The sequence below is a fragment of the Perna viridis genome, chromosome 1, assembly GCF_037379345.1.
Source record: "Perna viridis isolate PV_CMFRI_1.1 ecotype Kerala chromosome 1, ASM3737934v1, whole genome shotgun sequence".
Classification (NCBI taxonomy): domain Eukaryota; kingdom Metazoa; phylum Mollusca; class Bivalvia; order Mytilida; family Mytilidae; genus Perna; species Perna viridis.
The window spans coordinates 19,092,919-19,119,653 of NC_142445.1; the positions used below are offsets into that span (position 1 = coordinate 19,092,919).

The 26,735-nt window shown below is 31.0% G+C and overlaps 1 protein-coding gene across 4 annotated transcripts in view; it reads right to left on the minus strand.

The window, feature by feature from the left end:
- Positions 1–336: 336 nt before the first annotated feature.
- LOC148627618 (uncharacterized) overlaps positions 337–26,735 on the minus strand; it is a 34,909-nt gene continuing 8,510 nt past the window's right edge. The window contains exons 4-20 of one of the 4 annotated variants that reach the window (XM_088575990.1): positions 26,392–26,674; positions 25,876–26,008; positions 24,895–25,479; positions 22,886–23,121; positions 22,506–22,612; positions 17,509–17,733; positions 15,754–15,823; positions 14,723–14,954; positions 14,297–14,384; positions 12,732–12,893; positions 11,874–12,018; positions 10,929–10,994; positions 9,726–9,791; positions 8,418–8,642; positions 6,278–7,221; positions 3,520–3,606; positions 337–3,109 (exon numbers count right to left, since the gene is read on the minus strand). In XM_088575990.1, the coding sequence (XP_088432116.1) occupies positions 3,053–3,109; positions 3,520–3,606; positions 6,278–7,221; positions 8,418–8,642; positions 9,726–9,791; positions 10,929–10,994; positions 11,874–12,018; positions 12,732–12,893; positions 14,297–14,384; positions 14,723–14,954; positions 15,754–15,823; positions 17,509–17,733; positions 22,506–22,612; positions 22,886–23,121; positions 24,895–25,479; positions 25,876–26,008; positions 26,392–26,674 (3,711 nt within the window). In that variant the 3' untranslated portion in view covers positions 337–3,052. Of the gene's footprint in view, positions 3,110–3,519; positions 3,607–6,277; positions 7,222–8,417; positions 8,643–9,725; positions 9,792–10,928; positions 10,995–11,873; positions 12,019–12,731; positions 12,894–14,296; positions 14,385–14,722; positions 14,955–15,753; positions 15,824–17,508; positions 17,734–22,505; positions 22,613–22,885; positions 23,122–24,852; positions 25,480–25,875; positions 26,009–26,391; positions 26,675–26,735 lie in introns of all 4 variants that reach the window. The other 3 variants (XM_088575981.1, XM_088575997.1, XM_088576007.1) reach the window with 3 other exon arrangements.

Here is a 26,735-nt window from a genome sequence, read left to right on the forward strand (position 1 = left end):
ATTAAGTTGACAATGCGTTGGTTAATGTACAGAGGTAATTTTCTAGGTAATTGTACAGTTGGACAATTACTGGCAGGTCAAATTGTTTAATAAGATAATTACTGGCAGGTCACACTGTTTAATAAACCAATAAATGCAAAATAAATCATCATTAAAAACTGAACTGTGGAAGATTATCATTAGATTTTTACTCAACATGAGAAAAAAATTGACAACAACTACTTACTTAAAAGTTGTTAAATTCTCCATAAAACAAAACAAAAAAACTCGATTCTTCATACATCAATCAACTGAAAAATCTTCATACATGAAAACGTGCAAACAGAAGAAAAAAGACAACTTTCCATTTTTATTGCCCAGGTAAAAATATAAAATATAAATAGTTTCGTTAATCACAACAGAATGTTTCAGTCAATCAGTACATATTTCCAACCCAGTCAATGTATACATACTTCTAATCCAGTCAATCTGTACATACTTCTATTCCATTCAATCTGTACAGATTTCTAACCCAGTAAATTTTTACAGATTTCTAACTCAGTCAATCTGTACAGATTTAACTTGTTTTACAAAACAACAGATCTACAATTTTAAGTTCTGTTCAAGGTATTACCCAAAAAACAAAAAATTCTAAATTAAAAAAAAGCAAAATTCAAAAGTTTTTTTTTTCATACAAAGAAAAAAAAATTACTTATATAAAAAGTCCAATATGGAAGATTTAATTCAACTATTTACTTAAAGAAAAGTTCAAAATTGAAAATAAAAAAAATCTGGACTTTTTTCATTTATTGCTAGCATATACTTTATAATAGGGCATTATGGACACAGTGTACTAGACTATTGTTCATATTAATTCCCTAAATGACAACAGCACTCTACTGGCTAATAATTACAATAACTTAACGTGCAGAGTAACAAGTGATTCTATTTACATGCATGGAAATGTTAAGATAAATAAAGGTATAGATAAAAAAATTTTCATTTTAATATCATGAGTCAACCAAAAGAAATATAATAACATTCACGATTTCTTTAATTTATTCTTGTTAATTTTGAGCTCAAAGTAAGGAAAGTCATTGACATCAGTAAGGACACCAAAGGCAGATCCTGGTTGGCTTGACAGATGCACCCCACCCCATTTTTCTGAAAATCTTAATTGAAATGAAATAATAGTCACTTAAGCCTGAAGGTCAGTCAGCATGCACTTTCCTTCAATTCCTGTATCTACCCCTGTATACAACCAAATGAAAAGATGTTCATCTTAGAACTTATTTTTCATTAAAAGTAAAAATAACCACAAGGAAAAAAAGAAACAATGGCACAGAGAAACTAGGAATGTACAACAATTTTTCAAAATCTAGTATTTGAAATGACTGAGTGTTTGATTGTTCATTGGATATGACTCCCCCTTTTAAACCAAGGATTTGTCACAGAACCTCTCCTCTCCAAATCTTCTTCACTTTCACACCTTTAATGTATGACTTAATAGCGGGAACAATCTAATTATAATTTTTTAAATTAGTTAGGCAGAGAAAAAAATATGAATTAAATGAAGTGATTAGACCGGTGTTTGATGCCAATAAATTTAAGGGTTACTAAGTTTTGAACATTTTACTCAATGTCACTGGTTTCATTGATCAATTGAATTACCTTTTTAAAGAAAGTATTTATTACCCTCTCAATTCTTACTGAAAAGCACTTCTGAACTATTTATGATAGAAGAGGTTCATTAAATTACCCCTCCCTTTCCTTAATTCTTCATTGGAGTGATTGTATGTAGTCATCAGGCAAAACTTCACAATTTTGTGCATGTTTTGTATAATCAACTTAAGATTTGTCCCAGTTTTTATATATGATTTGAACAGTAGTACAAGTTAACCTGATGCCTTCTTTAATTTAGTTTAATTATGAGTTGCATGTCCACTTCTAAAGTGAAACAAATATATATGCAGACTTGGTATCATAAGCATTTCTCTGACACAAGGTAGACCCAAATCTAGCACTAGAATTTTGATTCCTTTATACAAGCACCAAAACAAATTGAAAATGAGAAAAAGCTTACTAAAGGATATCCCATATAGTCATAGTATTAACGATGTTGTCAGGAAGTTGATGTCCCCCAATAAGGCACACTTATATAAAGCTTCTGTCCAAATATTAAGTGACTGTGATAAGTAATTGCAGAGAAAACTACAAGAAAAAGTTGTGGATAGACGAACAGATGGATGGACATCATGATCACTATATATACTTCACACAACATGGGGTATAAAAAACACCTGCATCTTTTTACATAGAGACCATGCTGACAAAATATATGTGTTTACAATGTTTTAAAAATATAACAAAAAAATATAAGTATATATCACAGATCAAGAACAAACCATATGAAATACAAAATATTTGTATGATTCATATGAACAGATTACCTCCCTTTACAAGAGATGTAGTCATCAATATCATCAATAAATGAACACATCTAAGCTTAAATCTATGTAAGGAATAAGAGAAATATTTGCCACACTTTACATTATTTTTTTGGAGCAACCAATTATTTTTAAGGGGCTAAGATCAAGAGTCTCCATCACCCTGAGGCTATACATATCAGTATATATTATGACTTCACTCCATGAACTTTTTTTAATGAAAGGACCAGCAGAACTAGATACACTGGAATCAGAAATTTGAGTTTTATTGTAATAATAGTTCACATCTTTTATTCTTCAATCTATTCATTTCTTGTTATGGTCAAGTGACCACAATGGATATTTTCTAATAATTCTGGTCATAGCCCATGAAAAATTACACGGTCACTAATGGTATCTTAAAAGATAACAAATGCTTATTTTATGACATATATATATTAGATAAACACTGATGGTTTAATGGCAGTCTTGTAAAAACATGATGACATCATCATATTGACTGTCCAGTATTGAGTCATCAGATCATGGGTGGCAAAAATATTTGGAAATATTTCTGTGTATATAGAATACATTTGGCACAGTCTATTACAGGAATGATGTATAAAGATTAAATGTCAGGAAAACTATTACTCTAAATCTGTCGGTGAAAATGTCTCTAATTCTCTTTGCCTTTGTATCAAACTCTGAAAGAAAAGAAAATTAAACTATAATGACTCAAAAAAAAAGTCTTAGAACTAATTCTAAAAGTAAAAAAAAAAAATAGTATTACAGACAAATTCATCAGCTTAAGTTCTTAAAGTGGTAATGATAACTTTTTCATCTTTGGACAATAAGGAGCTTTTCAACATAAACTGAATATCAACATTGTTAATTCACTTAGCTACTTGTGCCCTGGTTCTGACGAGGTTAAAAGGAAACTAATGATATTTTAACTTTGGAAATATTGTCTTTTGTCTTGAGTTTTAGTTACCTTGTAATGATAATTAGGCCAAACCAATAAACAACCATGCTTCAGCATAGGATTAGGACGTTCCTAATTAAAAAAAAATTAAATTTATAAAAATACTTTTGCAATTACTGGTACATTCATTACCTCCTTCAGACTGGAGAGCTGATTGAGGATTTGGTCCTGTCTCTGTGTTGGATGATTCTTGACTAGAGATGGGTTTGTTATAGGGTCCTAAAATACAAAAAAAAACCAAAAATGATGATGCATGCAAATGTTGGTATGTATTATTAATTTATGAATGTTAAAAAAGTACATGACAGCAATTTGTCATAGTGGCAGACTTATTATGGAATTTATATCAATTGTTCCTTTGATAATAATTTATGGGTAATTCCCCAGATTACTGTAGATTTTTTTTGAGACACTACCAATTGACATTATCATTGGAATGAGCATACCTTCACTGCAAACACAATTACTTACATGTCACAACATGCAAATGGTTAAGTAAGTTAATGTACTATTACTATTACTTTGTCAGCTAAACACTTGATGTGACACTTAGTTAAGTATCTCATAGACTTAAAGTGCCTCTTATGAATATTTGCAATGTTCTACACCATACAAAATGTACTTTCATCACTGAATTTCATACCTACACCCTACCTATCATCAATAAACATACATATTACACAATACACATCAAGTATCAAGTACAAGTAGGATTTTATAACAAATAAAATTAAAGAAATAAATAAGCTTTTTAAGTATGTACAATTATACAAGGAATGTGCAATGGTAAATTTCGTGATGGTTAACCACAAGAAATGTCACTGAGATTATAGTGGCTGTATCAACACTAAGACAACCACAAAACCATTGACATAACTCTAATGATCTAACATCCCTTTCACACAGTTACTGGGAAGATACAAACAACCATGCTCAAACATGCATTTCTCAACTTGAAACGTGTATAAAATGACTTGCACTCAGGCCAAAAAAATAATAGTCTTGTTTCCTGCTACAGCAAGAAAAAAATAGGGTAGGTGATAGGGAAATTATTTTATTTTTCAAAAAATTTACATGGAAGTTAATGGGGATACAATCTAAACTTTAATAGTGCTTGGGCCAAAATGGCCATAAAATGTTTAGGGTAGGCAGGGTAGCAAGAAACAGACATATGTTATGTTTGGCCTTACATAAAAGTTCCAAATAATGCTTCAATTAATTCAAATACAAATGAAATGAAAATTTCATTAATAAAAAAATCATGAAAATTATAAAATCTACATCAAAATTCACAAATAAATATTGATATGAGACCCCAAATAATGATGGTACGACCCTTGAATGTGAACTTAGTCATTAAACTATTATTCAAGCAAGTTTGACAGAAGATGAATGAAATTTGTTAACAGGACAAAAATGTGGTGGTTGTAACGGTGATACTATATGAGGTTTCTGTGGTTCAAACCATTACATTTTTTTCATTCAATATATTTTCAAAAACGTGAAGGTTAGTGGTTTTTTGATCCAGAAATATTGGTTACATGTTGACAAACTAAATATTTTGTTAAAAGTTGGCCTTTTACAATATCCTTTTATAATAAAAATTATTAAGTTGTCCACACATGTGGCAAATATTTCCTTTGTAGAAATGTTGTGAAATTAAGTATTTTTTCTGTAATTTGGTACACTGTACAAAGTTTGGCAGTACTTTATCAATATCATTCATGCATGAATGGCAATAATAGTTTTGTTAGCAAAGTAAGAATATATTTGCTAAATATTATGCAATACATATGTTAATTTGACAGAGATTATTAACAAGGCTGATTTCAAAACGAACTGAAATCACCTCTTCAAACATCGGTAAATAAAAGGATGAGAACCAGCTTCAAAATATTTCATCTTATTGTATGATTGAAACGTGAGTGAAAATTCATGAGTAGATGATCAGCAATAGTGCACTAGTAAATACTGAGTACTGAGGTGCACTAAAAACCTTTGATCCCAACAATGATTGATAACTGCCACTCAGACTCGTACCACACCTTATACACTAACAATAACATACAAAGTCAGGAGTTCATATTGTTTCAAATTTTCAGTTTAAACAAGAAAAAGAGTTGTCAATCTGTAAGCACTGTACACCACTAATATGTTTACTGTAAAATCAATTATTAATATTCTACAAGTCTTAACTTCTAGTACTTTAATGCATGCAAGTCTTGTTACTTTTAGAGTTCTCAGAAGGTTTCAAATTTTAATCATACTTGTCTATCTATACAAATTAAAAAATATCTTTACAGCTTTTCCAGGTTTATTCTTATCTAATGTCATCTGCTAGAAATGAATAAAATTCGAAATTCTGAAGTTTTTATTTTAGTATCAATTTCCCTTATGCAAGTATAGTTTCATACAGTTTTAACAGGCGTATAGAATAAGGGTCTACTTAATACTGGGATACCAAATTTATGGCAATAAATGTCAGCATAAAGTTCATCTTTTAAAAAAAAAAGATATTTTTTGAAGAATTTAGCTTTACATTAGACATAAATTGACAACATTTAAGCATTGTACTAGTAGTCACTTAAACTTTCAGGGGACCATTGTGTACATGTACTGTAAACCAGAAGATTTTTGGGCATCTTTTTTCCTGGTTTCTGTGATCTATCCACTATTGGGCAGATTTAAATTCATGATTGTTAAATTGTATTATAATGTTCTTTGAAGAAAATATTCCTGACAATTTAATTTACACATTATATGCCTTACAGAAAAAATAGTGGATATATAATTGTTGCAAAAATTTTACAGTTTACAGAACTGGGCCCTTTAGTAAAAAGTCATATTTATTAACAATTTCTACATATCCAGAATCGATACATTTATTTACCTTGTCATTGTTTCTAGAAGATTCTCCTGGAAGTCTGATCCTATCTTCATAGACATCTACCCTGTTGCCATAGTTTCCAGGTTTCATACCCTTTATGTAAGCTTTCCTTGCATTAGCTACATGAGTTGTTTCCCTTGAAAGAGGTAGGGGGTTTGTTGCCATGGCAGGATCTAAAATCTCAACAGTTCTTGTAAATGGCACAAAACTACTGTCACCAAGTTCCGCAGTCAATGGATTATTGTCAGCATATTTAGAATGTTTCCCACGAAGATTAGAAGTTCCTTCTCCGTCTATTCTATGTTTTAAAGCAGGCACTGGAGGAGAAGGAACTCTACTATATTGATCCTCTGATCGGACATAGGACATAGCAGGAGATGGGGATCTCTCCATATTGAAAGGGACTAGTTCTCTACCAGTTATCTCTGGTGACCTAGATCTGGATCTATTTATCACTAACCTATTGACCTCATCATGACCTTCAGGTGAATGAGATTTATTTCTACGACACAGTCTATCAGTTCTTGGTGTAAGTTCACCATCAGAATGAGAACCACACCTTGAGAGTCTTTCAGTTGGAATTCTATCTTTATTTTTCTCCACCATATCTAGGAGTTCTTGTTCTCTCTGCCTTCTCCTATGTTCACTGGCTTGTCTCCTTTGCCAGTTTAGATCCCGTTCTGATTGTTTTACAGGTCGTTTATGTTCTTTGTTAGGATAATTCCAGATGTCTCTTTTTTTATTCCTGCTCCTACTTTGCCTTTCTGGAACCCTTGGTTCTTTGTTCTCTTTTGCAGGACGTTGTTGACGAATAATTGGTGGTTTTTTTGGCATTTTCTGTTCTTTAGTAGCACTCTTGACCCGGACCTTTTTACCTTTAGGTTTATACATGATATCAATATCAGTCATCTCTCTGTAGGTTCTCTGATCAACTGTAGGTACTCCTTCTAAAATAGGTAAAAAAAAATAAGTGCCTGGGACTCAAGTCACCTGCTTCTCACAATGTGACAAGACTCATGAATACCAAGTAACTTTACTTGGTACTGACAAGATGAAATACTCTAATAATTTTAATTTATCATAGCTTACAATGCTACACTTATACATCTACCCTAAAGGTATTCTGATACAAGCTTGATGGAAAATATGCGACATTACATGAAGACAACTTTACTTCTTTGATATTAACATCAAATAAACTCTATTCTTAAATAATACTTAAATAAGCTATGTCACCACAATTGGATGTGTTTATGTATACCAGATTATACCCCAGATACCTGGATATGTCCCTAAGATCCTAACTGAGTAAGCTGACAATTTAGTACTTTCCTCATATCTGTACTAATAAGACGACCACAAATGTTACTCATTATAGCTGGCAGTGAGGGTATCACCCCCAGATCTTACCCAAGTAAAATGGCAGTCAGGGTATTACCCCCACATTCTACCTAAGTAAGTTGGCAGTCAGGGTATCACCCCTAGATCCTACCTAAGTAAGCTGGCAGTCTGCGTATTACGCTCAGATCCTATCCAAGTAAGCTGGCAGTCAGGATTTTACTCTCTGATTCTACATAAGTAAGCTGGCAGTCAGGGTATCACCCCTAGATCCTATCTCAGTAAGCTGGCAGTCTGGGTATCACCCCTAGATCCTACCTAAGTAAGCTGGCAGTCAGGGTATCACCCCTAGATCCTACCTAAGTAAGCTGGCAGTCTGGGTATTACGCTCAGATCCTATCCAAGTAAGCTGGCAGTCAGGATTTTACTCTCCGATTCTACATAAGTAAGCTGGCAGTCAGGGTATCACCCCTAGATCCTATCTCAGTAAGCTGGCAGTCTGGGTATCACCCCTAGATCCTACCTAAGTAAGCTGGCAGTCAGGGTATCACCCCTAGATCCTACCTAAGTAAGCTGGCAGTCTGGGTATTACGCTCAGATCCTATCCAAGTAAGCTGGCAGTCAGGATTTTACTCTCTGATTCTACATAAGTAAGCTGGCAATCAAATATTACCTTTAGATCTACCCTAGTAAGCTGGCAGTTAGGGTTTGGCAATTAGACCTAATTTAAGTAAGATGGTAGAGAGCATATAACCCTGAGATCCTAAGTAAGCCAAAAGTTTGAATATTACCCTAATTTCAATACCTGAGTAAGCTGATGGACCAAAATTGGCAGTTTGAGTACCAAACTCTCTTTTGGGTGATCCTCCATGCCTGAACTGACTAGGTGTCAATATTCTGTTCTCTGTATAAGGATCCAATGCTTGGCTAGGTTTGTCTGGTTGTTGTTCTATGTGAGCAGGTCGTGGGGACACTTCAAGGTTTAGTCCAGGAACAAAAGTGGGCTCTGTTGCTCTTGGTGTTAACTTGGCTGAAAAATCAAAAACAATGCAGTTACAATGACTGTATTAAATGTTGAACACTACAAATAAAAATATCTTTCAACTGTAACTCCCTTAGCAGTATCAAATTAATAAATTATATAATATCAATAAATTAATTTACATTTCAATTTAGTATAGAAAAGTTTGAAGAGCCAAAATGTAAATTCAAAATATTTAAGATTTCTGATCTTGTTTCCAAACTTAGGTGTACCCCATATATCCCTTCCACCAGTGCTAACGAAAAACTTCACAATAACCCAGTCATGTGTAGGCAACTACATATGTGAATCATGTTTTTCTTTGCTACCTATTTATTTTGTAAGATTCACTTAATGAAATGAAATCAATTACACATAAATGAATGACCAAACAGAAATCTGGTAGAAATAAAATTATCAAAAGGGTATAAAAAAATCTCTGTACAATTCACATGCCAATTGAATAAAAAATATCAAAACTACTAGAACTTCATTAATGTAAGCAACAGAATAAATTAAAGTGGACAAAAATTCTTCATAAAAGTTTATCATGCAAAATGATATTGATTTCTGTTTAGAAGAAAATCGTAAATTGACCTTCACTACAGTTTTCTGTACGATAAACAAAATCACATATAATTGAAGTAATGAACACCACTGAAAAGCTAAAATAAAAATATTTATAAACTGAATACCAAAACTAAATTAATAGAAGTAAATAACCCAGACCTGTAAAAGGGAAAAGATGTATGAATATCACACCTGGTTTCTTGGTTACTCCTGTCTAATATTAAATTGTTCATATATCAATATCCTAAATCAATCATTAGTAAGGTTGTATTATGAAAACAATACATGTTCCTGTCCTGCATATCTAACAATTTGGTACATTTCTGAGGGGCAAAGTCTCCAAAAGGACAAGCATGATTTTAATCTTCATGATTTCTATTTTTTAACATAATAGTTATGAAACCAAAAGTGATATCCACACTTAGTACATGACAACAATGCTTTTATGACAAAAGCAAAGAAATTACAATGTAAAATTTTGTGAACCCCACAGTCCATGGTGTGTTCACTTTCAACTGATACCTAGTCGACCGCCTGTTAAGATATCGGCCATATTGTGACTGTAGTAGTGTTGTGATAAAACTTGGTCTAAAATAAACAAATATTATGAAGCTGTAGGTAGATAAATGTGCATTTATATATATATATATATATATACATATCTGTTATTGTACGGTGAAATAGAAAAATATATTGTTTACTAAGACATATCACTCTACATGAATCATTAGGGTAAATTAATTTTTTTTTACTAGTGATGAATACATTTTTAACATATATTTAAATACTTATTCACATGGTGATATAGATAGAAATGAGTTAATATAAAATAATCCCAATGAAATCATTAAAACTTCTTGGTCCTGTTAAGCTAAAAATAAAACACCAATTATCCTGCTATTAAATGGTGAATCATTAATTAGATGTCTAATGTTAGCAAAACAACAAACATCACACAATTTTGTCTTTATACCTATTTCTCAAACATTGGTATTTTTTTATAATCAGATTCTAAGAAATTTCACAAACCTAAACACTATCTTGAATATTTTTTTTCCAAAGCATTAATAACACTTTTACAAAATACATTTACAAATTTTCAAACAAATAATCAATTTTATTCCAAGATGCATTTGTTTATTTGTTCGTTGTTTTTTAAATTTGCTATTTGTAGTTTTGCTAATTTTAGATATTCTTAACAAGAAAAAAATCTTTATTTTGAATGATTTGTTCCTTAGCAACAATTTTTCAACTGGCTAAAACATTCTACCAACATATACGAAAAGTGATGATTGTAGTTTTTTGTTCAACTAAAAATGTCTTACTACCTGAGGGCTATTCCATCAAAACCTATGAAGTACAGGAAAAAGACACTTATACATGGGTGGTTGTCACAAATCTTGACAAATTGAATGAAATTTAGTAGACTTAGTTTAACATTGCTTCTATTAGTAAGTCCCGTAGCAGAAAGTGCCTTCTGTCAGTACCTTATAAGATTTGATGGAAATAAAATAAAATCTCATTAACAAAGTGTTTGTAGGAGTTGACCCAAGAAATAGTCATCTGAAATATGTAATCATATTAGAAAACATTAATCAGATTTTATTGGACCATGCAGGTAAGTAAACAAGGGGGAATGTAAAATTCCTTCATATTAAATGTGAAAAGACAGAGTTTCTGTATTAAGCAGTGAAGATTGTGCTGGAAAGCAGACAATGGCTATACCTCTAATAGTGGTTGGCATTTCTCTTGCCGTTTCTGTCGCATTGTAACGAGCAGTCGTCTGTTTCTCTAAAATCAACATGCATCATATACTACACATCACAATAACAAAATACTTTTACACAATCAAAGGTTTGTTAATCTATCTAATGAGAAAAAAAAAACATGAATTGCTGCAACACCTGCTATTTCAACTTGGAAGCCAATATCATAGAAAATTTAAGAAATAATTGTATGGGAAATATCACTCACAATTTTTTATAATTGATTTTTTCCTTCATGGAGAATGTACATAAATGAATTGGTTTCACATAGGCCCAATATTGAGTATTAAATTCACACTGACAAGTATGTAGAATCTTAATAAAAAGACTTTCATAACGAACTTTAATTATATTTGGAAATTTCTCTATTGTTAACTAAAACACAAATGTACATGTATGGAAAATTGAATTTACAGTTGTCTACATTGAAGAAAAACATGTATTTATAACACAATAAACTTGAATCATACTTCTTAAAGCTAAGACAAAATCTTAATCATTAATCAATCCAAGGGCAGATAACCTTGCATTTCAAAGAGAATTTTTCAGCAGTGAAAATTTTCTACCATGCTTCCATCAAACAAAGGTAACTAAGAAGCAAAATATAAGTGTTATTATATACATTAAATCCAAAACATTGATAGTTTGACATGTACCATGATTTTACATATAATCTATAAGCATATAAAAATGACAGCCACAATTAACTTCAAAGCTATTTCATCACAATGTCAAGTCTCTTTAATTGTACAATTAGAAGATCCATCAAAAAAGCAAATATAATCAAACAAAGAAAATAAGACACATTCCTTCATATTAGGTTTATACATGACACAGTTAATTACATGCTAAACTAATAAATTGATGAGCTTGTATTTTAAACATACATGAGAATACTATGTACCTTGTAATGTGGCTTTAAGATTTGAGACATCATGTCCAGCCTCTTCCAGATGCTGCATTCGTTTCTGATATTTCTCTCTTTGAGCAATTTCATGAGCTTCATCCATTGCTGCCTTTAAATTCTCTACTTGCTGCTGCCTTTTCATCTAAAAAAAGAAAAACAAAAACACTAACATATTTGGAGTATAAAGAATACTTACAGTCAAACCTGTCTTAGCAATCACTTGTTTTCAGCAAAATAGCCTGCCTAAAATATCCTGATTTAGAGCATTAATGCAAAATTGAACTGTCCATTATACTTTCTGTTCAGATGACTCCTTTAGAATCCCGGGGTTTTTCTTTTGAATAATGCTTTTAAAATCATGAAAGGTGATATCTGATTGGCTGACCACAAAGGTCATCAAAACAGAAAGTAGAATGGAGTATTGTTAGAACCTACATGCAGTGCCTGAATGGAACAATAAACAGATCTAATCTTAATAAGATTTGAACATCTTAATTTCTATCATTTTGATTTACTGATTACATAAGCAAGCCCCATCAACAACATACGTGGAAAAAAAAGTCCAACATGCTTAAATGTAGAAAAAAAGTTATTAAAATTCTCCAAAAAAAGGAGATGCACATCTTATATAATATAAAAACATTTTGTAAAGTTTAAACTTCGGTGGATGAATACTTTTGAATTAGAGATTACACAGAGTTAAGTGGTTACAAGATCTATTTTTATTCTTGGTGATGCAGGTAGAAAAAACAGAAAAGCACAATTGGCTGTTAGCAGTGAGGAGTATGTGACAAAAAGTTTGTTACAAATTGGATGGAGAAGTTACCAGTATATAAATAATCTACTCTTATATACCTCTCTTGCTTTAGTTTTCTGTATTTCTGCCTCAAATATTTTCTGTTGTTTTTCTCTTTCTTTCTGTAATTTTAGTTCCTCCTCCATGTCTTCTTTCATCTTTCTCTCTCTCTCCAACTGTTTCTGTCTCTGCTTCTCCTGAACCTGTTCCATAATAGCTTTCTGAAAAAGAACAATGTTCAAATTTGTAGGCATTTTTTTACTGTAAGCCAATAGAAAACATGACACATGACCCTCAGAAAAAGCTGCACCATGACCAATGACTAGCTATGTAGATTACCAATTCACCATATTTTCTTTTTGCTTAGTTGTACGTTATTTAAGAGGTTGAAAATATGTATAGAAATTTCTTTAAACATTAAATAACAGGAAATAGTGAAAGTTTAATGAAAATAAAACAGAATCAACAAAATTTGCTTAAAACAAAAACAACACAAAACACCTTACAACAAAATCACAGGCTATAGGATAAATATTTATACTTTTTATCGATTCACCACAAAATCTAAAGGGTAAATTCCAATCTTTAGTCTCGACAGTAACATCCTTATAATAAAAAGTAGAAGCCTTTCCAATGGAAGACAATCTAATTACTAGAGGCTCTGAAGAGCCTTAATCATTCACCTTGAAATTTTGAAATAATTTAGTCATATCATTTGGAACAAAAGTTTATTAAAGTTGTCTCAATACTTATCATTCCTGTGACCCGCTGTGCCCATCTGAGCCACACAAAAATTGGATCATTTGTCAAGTGTAGGTCAAAAAGGCTAAAAAGGCTATCTGATATTTCTAAAATTTGAACACCTTGTCCTCTTTCTAATAATACAATTGACTTTTTTATGCTAATTGCTATAATTTCCATGTAAGTAACCCAAAACAGGCCAAAAAATGGCAAAAATTGCATAAAAGGGGCAATATCTCCTAAACAGGTGGATGAAATTTTCAGGGAAGAGAGATCTTCAGAGAGGCTTTAACATCATAGTTCCCTATCTGTTATGGTTTTTGAAATATATGGAAAATTGGCGTTACCCCTATGGTCTACTTTTAGAAACAGCATCCATATAAAACATCAGTTCAAGACATAAAACCCTAAAGAAAATTCATACCAAGTTTGTTTCCAATTCATCCTATATGTTCAGAGGAGGAGAATTTAGAATTTTTTTTTAAACAACATCAGATGCCAAGTGAGCTAATGCTGCACATAGATATTTGTCCATGAAAAAAATTAAATCTGAAGCACAAGACAACCTTCTATTATTGAAAAATAATGAATAGTCCCATTTCTCATTATAGAGAATCACCATTCATTGACATAACACACAAGCATACATTGTTAGTTCAATGAGATACACCAGGATTGTTTCCCTTTAACCTATCAATTGTAAACCTTAATCCTTTATAAATTGATTATGTCAAAAATTGCTGTATAGTATGCTCAATCACATCCACCCTTCACAATGATATATCATGCAAAATATCCCAGCAATCCACCTTACAGTTTCCACAAAGTTGCAGACAGACAGACCATTACAATGTGGAAATTTATGTTACCAACACTGTCTTACCTGATGTTCCAAATGACGTTTTCTTTTCTCTTCCAATTGTTTTTGTGTAACAGGATCCATAAATACATTCTGTCCTCTAATGTAAGTTCTAGATAGGAAAGAAAGATTATTTGATTACAACAGCATAAAATAGGACACAAGAATAGGATAAATATTTTGAAAGAGTAAATACCCAAATTTCTCAAATACATCTCAAAGAAAGCAAGGATTAAATGTGTGTGTTGAACTCGTTCACATTTGAAATATTAAAATTTATTTTGCATCCCAAAAAAAATAAATTTTTCAGGAAAAAAGTTGGCACTTTTCCAAAAAAATGATGACCCTTTCTTTTTCAATCATACAATTGTAAATCAAATGCATTTTGGAACTAAAACTTATGTAACATAATACTTAAAATGGGGTTTAAATATGATTTGAAGGCCATACTTATCATCTTCTTCGTTAAGTTGTTGATTAGGTGCACTGCTTGTTCTTCTATTGTCTAAATTATTGTCTTTAGTTAACAGATGTTCCTCTGGGCCATACTGTTTGACATTCTGATCAGGTAACGGGGCAGGACGATAAGGATTACTGAACTTATCAGCCCAGGTCTCCTCTGAAGCTTTGTTCACATTCATTTCATTGATTTCTCTCAATCTTTTTTCTTCTCTTTGTTTATCTACAAAATGAACACATAAAATTTAATATCTGAAAAACATTGGAAAAGATCCTTAATTTGTATGATAAAAAATCTTTTCATGACTAAAGCAAAATTGATGGAAAATTTTCTTGAAAGAAATTTTGAATGTTTGGTGTAAATGTTTTAATAATTATGTTCCACTCTTCACACTGAAGGTATTTACTACATTTATGTACAGTATTCACAAAATTTTCCTTAAATAAGTCCTAAAACAATAAACAAATTTAAGGACCACTAAAATATATTATTGACTAATGTTCGAATATTAGCCTAAATATGATAAAAACTGCTAACACAACATAAAATAATTAAGTGCGCCAATAAAAGATTTAGCAGTCCATCATGGAACTTAGCCATTCAATAAAGTTTCTACCTGCCAATATGTCATATTGGCCAGATTAAAATCTATATTGCTCTAAACGAATGTGATGTATTGGACTAGTTAGTCAATAAAGGTAATTGGGAAAGGTTTTCCATATTGGCAGAGTTAAGTATTGATCCTCGGCTATGCCTCAGTCCAATATGGACCAATAACTAACCCAATACTAGTATAATAATGCAATAATACTATAACATTATACCCCTTTTCATAGTACAAATCTCAAAATATGACACATGCAAAAATTATTCACTGTATATTATTCAATTCACTTTTTTCTCTGAGAATATCTTATAGCTGTATGCTTTTGTTTTTTTTTCTCCATTTTTTATTACACTAACCAATTATTTTATCTATATACTTTTATTCAAAAATTCTTAACTGCTGAACATAACCAACCTAATTCCTGCACCCATTTCTGTCTTTCTAGCTCTTTGGTTTTCAAAGCTGATTCAGCATCTGCACCTTGCTGTTTAACAGAAAATTAATATAATGTAGAAAACTAACCCAATTATAAATTCTGTCACCCAATAAATAACTTCAAGGGAGCATGCCTATTTAAACTACAAATACTTTTATTCAATGACTATCGGTATTTTATTTTATTGGTCATATTGCTGCAATTTATTATTTTTTTATGGAGATTTAAGAGAAATTTTTGCTGATCACTCAAGTGTGAAAAAATCTGAAACTTATTTTACACTCAATCAAAAAATAAATTGAATTTGTTCATTTAAATTTATTACCTCCCTTTGTATGAGTAACACCTTTCATTAAACTTTGCATTATTTTTTTTTGGACTGTGTTGATTTATTTCTCTTACTACATGGAAAGCAGTGACTGATTTTTCCATATGTCATAAACATTTTTGAAAATTAATATCTGAAATAAATTCTGTACTTTCTTTCTCAGACTTTCTACCACTAAAACATCAGAACACTTTTCTTAATTTGACATCACTGATATTGGTAATATAGAATATCAATCTGCTTTCTCCAAATTAAAAATTGATTTGAAAATAATCAAAAAAAAAATTGAGAAAGTTACTATAAAAAAAATTGAAAATCAATAAATTAAGGTGAATAACATAAAATATAAGTACTTGTGCCAAGAAGTTCTGCACACTTATTATATACTGGCATTTTTTGTGACTCGTGATCATCTTTAGTTATTCACTCTTTCCAATCAATTATCGTTTAATTAATATCTATATTTAAATCAGTAACAAAATTAAGAGGATGAGTACTGTAAAAAACTTTTATGATAGAACTATAGCTTTATTAGTTAAAATAAATTAGTTTCTGTTAGATATTTTCGATGGTCGTGAGTAACCTTAACCTTTCTACAACAGTCACAATAAAATGCTCTGCAGGACACTGCTTGATTATACTGCAATTGCTGAACCCTGAACAATTAGGGAAAATAAGAACACAAGATTAATGCTTGATACAGCTCTGAATTTGAAATGTGATTCCTTTCGACATAGATTTCCGACACATAACAGAAAACTTTTAAGTCGGAAACAACTATACATTTACCCTTCATGGTCCAATATCAAAAATCTTTGCATGCAGTTTTGGATTCAGCCTATCAAATACATCAAAATGATAATTTTGTTTAAGTCTATGGTTCAACATGAAAATAGGGCGAAAAATGGAAAGCTTTCATACACAGTATATAAAGTCCATTTATTTCATAAATTCATTTAGAGGAGTCACAAAATACATTTTTTGTTTAAATCCAACAAAGCTTATAAATTTGGAATCTTTGGGGCCTACAAGCAGACATAATGCAATAAAAATAAATCTAAAAACCTTATTAGTTAGAATTTTAAAGTACTACATTGATCCTAGACTTTAATTAAAAATTAGAGATTCATCATTAAAGGAATTTATACAAAGTTTTAAAAAATTCTTGTTTTTGGACTTTATTTCCCAGAGTTAAGAGTTGTGACTCCTAAAAATCTTTGCGAACCTTGCCCCTTATTACCAGTTAGTCCATAACCTCTAAGATTATTTTAACCATATTTATGTTATTAAGCACGATTTCATCAATCCCTTTAATTTTACTCTTTTTTAAATCAAGACCTGGAAGGTAAAATTAATCAGGATACATGTCCCCTTACCTGAGCAGATTTCTTAAAAGATTACTTACTCCAAACACAATAGAAGATCGCATAGCTGCTGGTACTGCTTCCTGTGTATGTATATTTTCATTGGATGGCTGGTCTTTTTGGGTATAATGGGTTACCACAGGAGGTGAGTAAGGTCGCTTTGTGGTGGTCGGTTGGTCTCGTTTATTGTATTGGGTTACCACAGGGGGAGAGTAGGGCCTCCCTGTAGGTGGCTCTTCCTCGTCAACTTTTTCTAATACTTGGTCCTTTTAAAGATAATTTTGGGTTGAAATTTCCAAGTGATCACTTTTACCAACATTTTATGCTGATGTGTGAAAAAGGACTACCAGCTGTTTCTTTACTAATAATGTTGTAACTGCAGAGCTCGTTCATGACAGTTTTTAAATCAGTTGTCTGCATGTGTTTTATTCCCTTCTCATCAAAGTACATGTGTATCCAAAAAAAATTAAAAAAAAATAAACAACAATGGATATTCTAATGCTTTGGTTATTATCTATAGGTTTAATGGTGAATTAATATCCAGAACTTGTAACTTTCTGATTTATATATGACCACAACTCCTCATTTTATCTTAGGTGTACTTAAGGCATCCATGAATTTTGCCAATTTTCATCCTAATGTTTCGGATTATTGCATCTCCACAGACTTTTGTTTGGACTGGTTTTTATTTTCATGAAAGAGCTCTGAGTTCCAACATCTTTTAAAACAATTCCCCCTTTTAAGACCTTTAGCACACATGAACATACCATGTCTATATATAAAACTATACTATTTCTATAAATCTAAACAGCACATTGAAAGTCAGAGCTCAACTCATGTAAAATAAATGTTAAAAACTTGTAAGAATTAATATTGTTTAATAAAATATAAGCTATAATATTAACAAATCATTGAACATAGACAACTACTCTGATAAATAGTACATGAACACTAACAATGAACAAAAATCAAGGACAGATTTCATGATGATTTTAACAAATCATTCTACCCAGAAGAGCTCTGACTTTCCTTGTGTGAACACAACTGTTAAATTTGTTTGAGCAAATCAGAAACAATGATTCTTTAACAATGTATTAAATAAAAAACCTGTATCAGACTTAATATTTCTTTTACAAAATACAATATTCATAAAGACATACCAAACTTAATCTGTACAGTAGTTCTATTCTATTTATAGTATACTACAATTATGTTTTCATGTATTAAAGGGTCCAATAGTTACATCAGTTGCACATTTTGATTTAAATATAACATATTAAAATAATAGCCCTATAGTCATAGCACAATATTTGCCCAAACAAATTTGTAATTAAACAATAATACATATATTGCAGACTCTTCATGAACCTGAGCTCATTCTGTTTGATCCTGTATCAATAAAAAGAATTCTTCTTGAAGTATAAAATTTGACTTGAAATCTTCCTTCCGCAATCCTAAAAGAACACAAAAATATAACAGGAAAAAAATTCATTCACATCCCTTAATACAAAAACCAAAAAAAAAAAAAAGAAACAAAAGTGTTAATGGTAAACTAAGCCAGTTGAGTATCAAATTCCAACTATAGCAACATATAATATGAATTATTATTCAATTTGCTTTGGTAACAAAAGCTAAATACATGGCAAAATGAATAGTGTATGTCCACTCAGATTTATACACTTCATGGATGTTGTGAATATAATGTGTAATATCAACAATAAAATAAGTCTGTGGTTCTAAAACTGATAAATTCAACCTTAAACTTTAATGACACAAGTGGTTTATTTAAGAGTACCCTTATTTTAAAAGGGACCTATGTTTAGGTTTTCGACACATACTTAATAATAAAAAAAAAATGTAATACCAGTCAACTAATTTTGCACTTCAATAAAAACATATATTGAACAGGGAACCAGTCAATGACAAACTGTTGTCAGACTTTGTGATGGGATGAAATTAAGGAAAAATTTTATAATAGTGGTTGTTTTAATGCTATTTTATTGTGTTAATTGAAAAAAAAATTTAATAAATAGACTCAAGAGCATTTGAGTTAGTGTTCATTGAATGCAAATAGCTGAAATCATATATCAAAAGTGCCTGATAAAATAAGTTTTGTTACTAGATTAAATAATGAGATTGAAGTAATTAGCTAATGTCTATCTAATCTAGTGAAAGAGGTTTAATAAGTATGAAAACAAATGAAATTATCACAGCTTACAAAATAAAAACAACAAAAATGTGAAATAAATAAATAATTTAAATATCTCCAGGTTATTATTGTACTTGTCTTTTGCCTCTGATCAGATTGCACACTGAAAATTAACTGGTGCATGCCATGTTAAATAATTTTACTGGGATAAAAAACAAAACACTGACGCAAAAACAAACATCGCAAATTAATTAACTAGCCAAGGTAGCTATTTACAATGATGCACCAAGATTCCAGTACAACATCAGCAAGGCTTTAAATCTAGCAATGTACATAGTATCACAATGCAAAGGGAGATAATACCCATGCAAACTTGTAAACGAGATATGAAATAAAAATGTTCATGCATAGCTGGTAGGTTAACAAACTTTAATACTGAAGGGAAATTTGTTCATGCCCTGGTTGGCAATCAATACTGAAATTAACCCTAAAGCTTTATATAAATATCAATTTTTGTGCAATCGAATCTGTGCCTTTTTCCTTCACCAAGTGCTTAGGTCTGATGGTTGACAAAAGGGTAAAATAAATCCTGTGAATAAATAATAATCAGTTAAAGAAAGAAGTACATAAAAGGAAAAAAATGGTTAGATTTTAAGTTCATACAGCAGACTAAGAGAATGTTTCTAATTAGATTGTTGGTTATCTGTTTGGTTTGCCTCATAGACTAAACTTAAACAATGAGACTTCAGCAATATGTAGGTATTTGCAAAGTAAGCTGAAGAACAATTTCAAAAGAAAATTCTTTTTCCATCTACTTACTGTTGCCATATAAGAATGAACATCTAAGTTTTCGAAATAACAAATATCGGTGAAGTGCATTTAGGTAACTACTCATATTTTATAAATATAATGAAAGTACAAAAAAATTGACTCTTCTCAGCTTTCCATTTATGAAAATCCAAAATCGCTTACACAACAATAAAAAAAAAATGCAATTATCTTTATCTTGACCTACGTCCACTTATGTTCTAGTAACACTCAAATGTCAAGCATTTGAATTTGCATTTACACTTTACTGAGTGGAAGGTCATGGACTTTTCTGAATTTCAAATTAATGCCCAATTTGAGGAAAGTTAAGAATCCTCAATGAAGCTTCAAAGGTCCAGGGCCCAGATAAATAACATTTCAAAGGTCAGAAGTCAGAAACAGAGGGTTCCAAATGTTGGACCAACAATAATTTGAACCCATGTATATGCACTTCACCATATTGGTAATCCTATTTCATGCATCTATCTATAAACATTCTGATCTTTATCATTAGCAGCTATGCAACATTAATTAAAATATCTGAAATAAAATAAACTGAATAGCCCCTTATTTTTTTGATTAACATTGTTCCGTCTCTAAATTAATTTTTAATTAGGAATGCTAAAACATGTCAAGGATAAAATCATTAATCTAATTGACTAAATTACAACACATTAAGTTGTCATGCTAGGTATACCCCTACTCTAACTTCAGCTATATAAAGCCAAACACCAAAATTGAAATCAATCCATCAATTGGGAGCTGATATTTTTTCTATCATTCTAAATACTGAAAAATGATATAGTTCCATGCAACAGGAAGTTGATATTTTACAGCATTCAATTTCGCTTACAACTTGTAGTCAATCTACATGTATATAAAACCAAACACTAAATTTAAAATAAATCTATACAATGGGGGTTGAGATAATTTAGATGAAATTTGGACAGATTCCAATAAAAAATAGTTGAAAACAGGACAGTATGATATAATATGGAGGATTGATAGTTTTAGTACTATTAATATTAAAAACAACAGCCTTTCTTTCATTTTGAAAATAATAATTGTTTATAAAACAACATATTAATTTGAGTAAAAAGAATAATGAGTAATGAGTTGCTGCTAAAGTTTTTACAAGGTTATTAGATGTGGAATAAAAAAAATAAAATAAATGATCTTTTACTACCTAAGGTCTAATACAACTAATAGAAATCTGAGGAAATGACATGTTTAATACTTATTCTATAAATGCTCTCAGACATAACTTCAGTTAAAATTAAGTATTGATTCTTTACTTTAAACTTTATAATGAATGTTGGTACTAAACAAAACAAACAAACTTGCCATGTTATGCATGTGCATTTTTGGCAGTTAACCATCATAAGAATTAATTGGTATAACAAACTAATGGATGCCTACTATAAATTACATAAGCTGCCTAAAATCTTATTGTCAAAAAAAATAAAAAGATGGAAATGAGAGCAGTCTGACAATACAAAACATTTAAACATTCCATATTATGGGTTTTATTTCTTTTTAATACCATGCATCTAAACCCACCCTGTATAAGGTGTAGTATGTTGTTAGAAATCTAAACATTAAACAGGTTTAACAATCAAACCCTTGTGACATTGGCTACAAACTAGTTCAATATTATGCATTGACAGCATGTTAAAGGTCACATTAAAAAAAAAAACAAGGTTAATCATAATTAAAACGAATCAATAGGATGTCCATCTATAACCCAGGCAATCACAGTTACATTAATGGTACATGGCAAAAATATCTTGTTTTCGTTACTGTCAAGGCTTTAAAATTTTCAGCTTTCTATCACTAAATTCAAGCACCAATTTTAAATATACTCTGCTTTTCAATGCATTACATGTATGTACTAGTAGCTGATTTCTTCAATAAACTGTAAAAAATAATTACTTATGAACATCATATGAGCATGGAAAAAAAATTGATTTTTTTGTTTAACATCACTGCCTGATTTTTACACGGACTCCCTCTATAACAGATCCAGTGTTTTCCAGTTCAAAACATCAGAAACATTTTTCGAGAAGAAACAATTCTAGAGACCTTTCGTTTACTGTAGTCAGCGGCTAAGTTTCCTGATTTGGTTCTGATTGGAGCACCACCACCTGGCTTTCCCCATGGCATGAATTCTCCTGTTGTACTGGTGTCAGCTAGAAAAAAAATGAACAATAATATATACAAGTAGAATACATGATCTCAACTTAAGCTAAACTTTAAAAGGAAGCAGGCTACATCCCATCATCTACATAATGTACTTCTACATATAAATAGGTAAGTTATATCTGTTAGCAACAATCTTTATTAATCAAGTTGATAGAACACAAAACATCTACCAAATTAGTTACTCTACTACCAAAAAAATCTAAACCTGATGATAAATTTATGAAAAATCATCATAAGACCTAATTTCCAAAATATTTAACCTCTTTCTTTTTCCCATTGCCGTCTTTTCATTTCTGCTAAACTGACTCTGCCATTAGGAGGAGGAAGACTAGCTGTTTTCAAACTAGACCCTGTGTCTGAGATCCTATCATCATCCCGACGAGGTTTTTCATAACGATCCCTATCATCACGTCTGTAGTCATCTTTCTTAAAACCTTTCTGGAGTTGTTTGGATTCCAGCTCCTGGTAACTCCTTTTTTTTTCTTCTTCCTCCCTCCTTGGGAAAAAGTTTTATATGCTATTTAGCAAATCTTAATCATAGTTAATCATGACAGTAAAATTTTTTTGAAAGAGGTTGTTGATAAAAATGTCTTGACCCATTTTCAAATCAATATATAAATATCTTAATATATACAACAATGTAAATTGTATCTCACTGCAAATGAATTTGAATTTTATTATTTAGAAAAAAAACATGAAATAAATTCTTAGTGAAGTTTTACTGGAATCATTTACAAAAACTTAAAGTTCAATGTATTTATTTTATCATAATTATTTTAAAATACCCCCAAAGATAACAACAACCAAAAACCATAAGTCAGTGAAACAGAGTTAACAATGTCAATTCATTAAAGATATCAACCATAACTACACAGAAATAAGAGTAATACTGGTTCTTAATTAGGATCAATCTAACCCCAGGAGTTATACATGATATCCTCAAATGTACATGTGTAATTTGAAATGTCACTTTTCGAGTTAGAATATAAATTATATAGCAAGGTTGGTTACTCCCACTAGAAGTTGTCCCATCAAGGGAATTACTTTAAAAAAAATCAAGAAAGTGGGAATACTAGGAAAAATTGAATGAAGAGGATTAGGAGCTTTTATTTATTAAATAAAAAAAATGAAAATAAATATTGTCAACAATTATATAATAATGTTATCATATTTTAAAAGAAGGTTATTTTGCCAGTCATAATTTCCTCTGATGACTTCATAATTTCTTTAACAAGAACAATAAACTTTAAAGCCAATGCAGTAACAGGTTGTTTTGCTTTAAATATGAACCAAATTTTAGTAACCTTGCTTGATACATGTGGGTCTACATGCATGCACATGTCAAATATTTCAGTACAATGGTAATGGCTTATTAAAAAGAGATGGACAAAACTGATATCAGAAATCTGGAGCAAATTGACATATTCTACATTAAAATTCTATAAGTTTATAAATTTAATGAAAGACTTTGGCAACACCAGAATTTCTTTCTGTACTTTTACATTTTCAAGTGTTGCACAGGAATTAGTAGTATTACACAGGATTTTCCATGAACCTAAAATAAGAGAACATGCAGTCCTACATTATTTTTAAACTTTACTATATGTCATACAATGTAGCTACATGTACATGTAAACACAGTCTTTCAAATTAACGGCAAGTCTGACGGCCCTGGCCAGTAAAAGTTGTTTCGGCTTGTGAAGTTATATGTACAAGCAAATTACACTGTACATTTATAGAAAAATGTCAAAAATTTGAAGTTTCAGGCTTGTTTTTCAAAAAGTTAAATGTGAAGACTGTAAGTAATGAAACATACTGAAGGATAGATTAAGCAGTTTTAAATGTTTAGTTACTGGAACACAGTTAATGTGAGACACTGAGAGTGCACTAAAAGATTAATTTCACAACAGAAATTATAATTAGAAAGAAAAAGGTTACCTGTAGTTTAAATGCAATGTGATTTGTCTTAAATGATTTAAAAACGAAAGACAAAAATGTTAAATAAAAGAAAAATGGTTAGATATTAAAAAAAAAACACTCCTAAAAATTTGAAGCATCAGGAACATGTGCAAACAAGTGAATACAGAGGAGATTCTTATGATACTTCAGTATGACAACAATGAATGAAAAGATGTTTATGTGACAAACATTGGGTAATATTTTGGTTGTCAATTGTAATAACATTTATTGACATTGGGACACAATCTCCTCCATGAACTTGTTATACCTGTTTTCCTCTGCAACAACTTTTTCCCTTGCTAACATTAACCTCCTTCTTTCAGCCTTTGTCATATGTTTCCAAGGCAGAGATACTGGAATCCCTGCAATCTCCCTAGGTGATGGAGGATCTTCTGTTGGTTTCTCCTTTTTGACCTCTTTTTCAGGAGTCCTTTTCCTGTACCGACCCTCTGATGAATCCCTCCTGTGTCTTTCTTCTGGAGAATGTCTTCTTCTCTCTCTTGATCTGTCGTCAGGAGAATAACTCCTCCTTTCCCTCGATCTGTCTTCTCTTGAGTGTCTGCGTCTTTCATGAGATCTGTCCTCAGGAGAATATCTCCTCCTTTCCCGTGAAGGTGTTCTATATCTTTCAGGACTAGGACTTCTCCTTCTATCCCTGTCTCTAGAATCCCTTCGATAACGATCACTTGAATGTTTATGATAGCGATCACTAGAATGTTTACGATACCTATCACCTGAATCATCTCTATAACGGTCACTAGAATGATTTCTATAATCCCGTTCACCAGAATGTTTTCTATGGCGACTTCTGTCACCTGAATGTTTTCTTGACCTATATCTATCCCCTGAGTCAGATCTCTCTGGAGTTCTCTCCCTTCTCCTGTCATCTGTGTCTCTATTTTATGAAAACAAAAAGATTATAACAAAAACTCTATTTGTTAGTAGTAAGTTTTTATCTGAACTTAGCTGGCTGCAAAGCAGACAGACTAGTAATTTAAAATTACTCTTTTAATTACTCATTCACACATCAATATTTTAACATACATAACTTCATTCATATAGAATAATTGATTCTTTTGCGCAAGTAAATAATACATAGCAAGGAAATATGATCATTGTATAATCATAATGGAATTTAAAGTGCAACCAAGATAATTTTTCATCCAGGCAATAAAGCACATTTTCATAGTTTTGAATCCTAACATAATCATAACTTATATACAATGCTGAACTGAACCACAGCTTTGCAGCAGTAATTTCTATTAGATAGACAATAATTTTTATGATATACCTATGTTTTTTATCTCCCATCAACCCAAATATACTGGGTTCATCTTCGTCATTCTTCCGTCTATGTCTGTGCTTATGTTTATGGTCACCATCGTCTTCTCTACGAGGTGACTCAACTTTAATTTCATTTTTATCTAAAAATCAAATATAAATGTATTTATAAGTTCTACTGGAAGAATACCAGTCAAGCATTTATATTCTATGCATTAGCAAAAGAAAACATTATGAGAATACTATATAACATAGGTGAAGAGTAATAGATCATCGTTCTGATTATCAATATTTTTAAAGAGAATTTGGTAACAAAAATATGAACTGTAGAAGTACATGTAATTTATACAAAATATTAATTCAAATTCTTTGCGAGACAATGGCAAAAATGTCAATGTGAAACCTTTGATTAAAATAAAACAACAAATTATAAGAAGAAAGGTAAACTTGCATCTCCCAACACTATCAAAACATTACAACAACCACTTTTACAAAAAAAACACAAATGATGGAAAAAAGTGTATACCAAATGAGATACGTAATCCTTCCTCCCTGCCAGAGGCAACCTTTCCAACAGATGCTAATATAGCATTCAGTTGTTCTTGAGTTAAAGTTACAGTGGAATCTTGATTTTTACTACTTTTCTTTCCTAAGGTTTCTCTATTCCTTTTGATAAAGTTTTTGGCTGGTTTCTTAGGTTTTTCCTCAGCTGGTGGTTCCACAGGTTGAAGAATATTATCTGGATCTGCATGTAAGTCTGTAGGATACTGTCTTATATTGTACCTCTGATCTCTAGTCTTATACCCGAACTACAAAAAAATAAAAATATCACATAGACAATACAAAAATTTCTCTTCCACTGTTTTATTT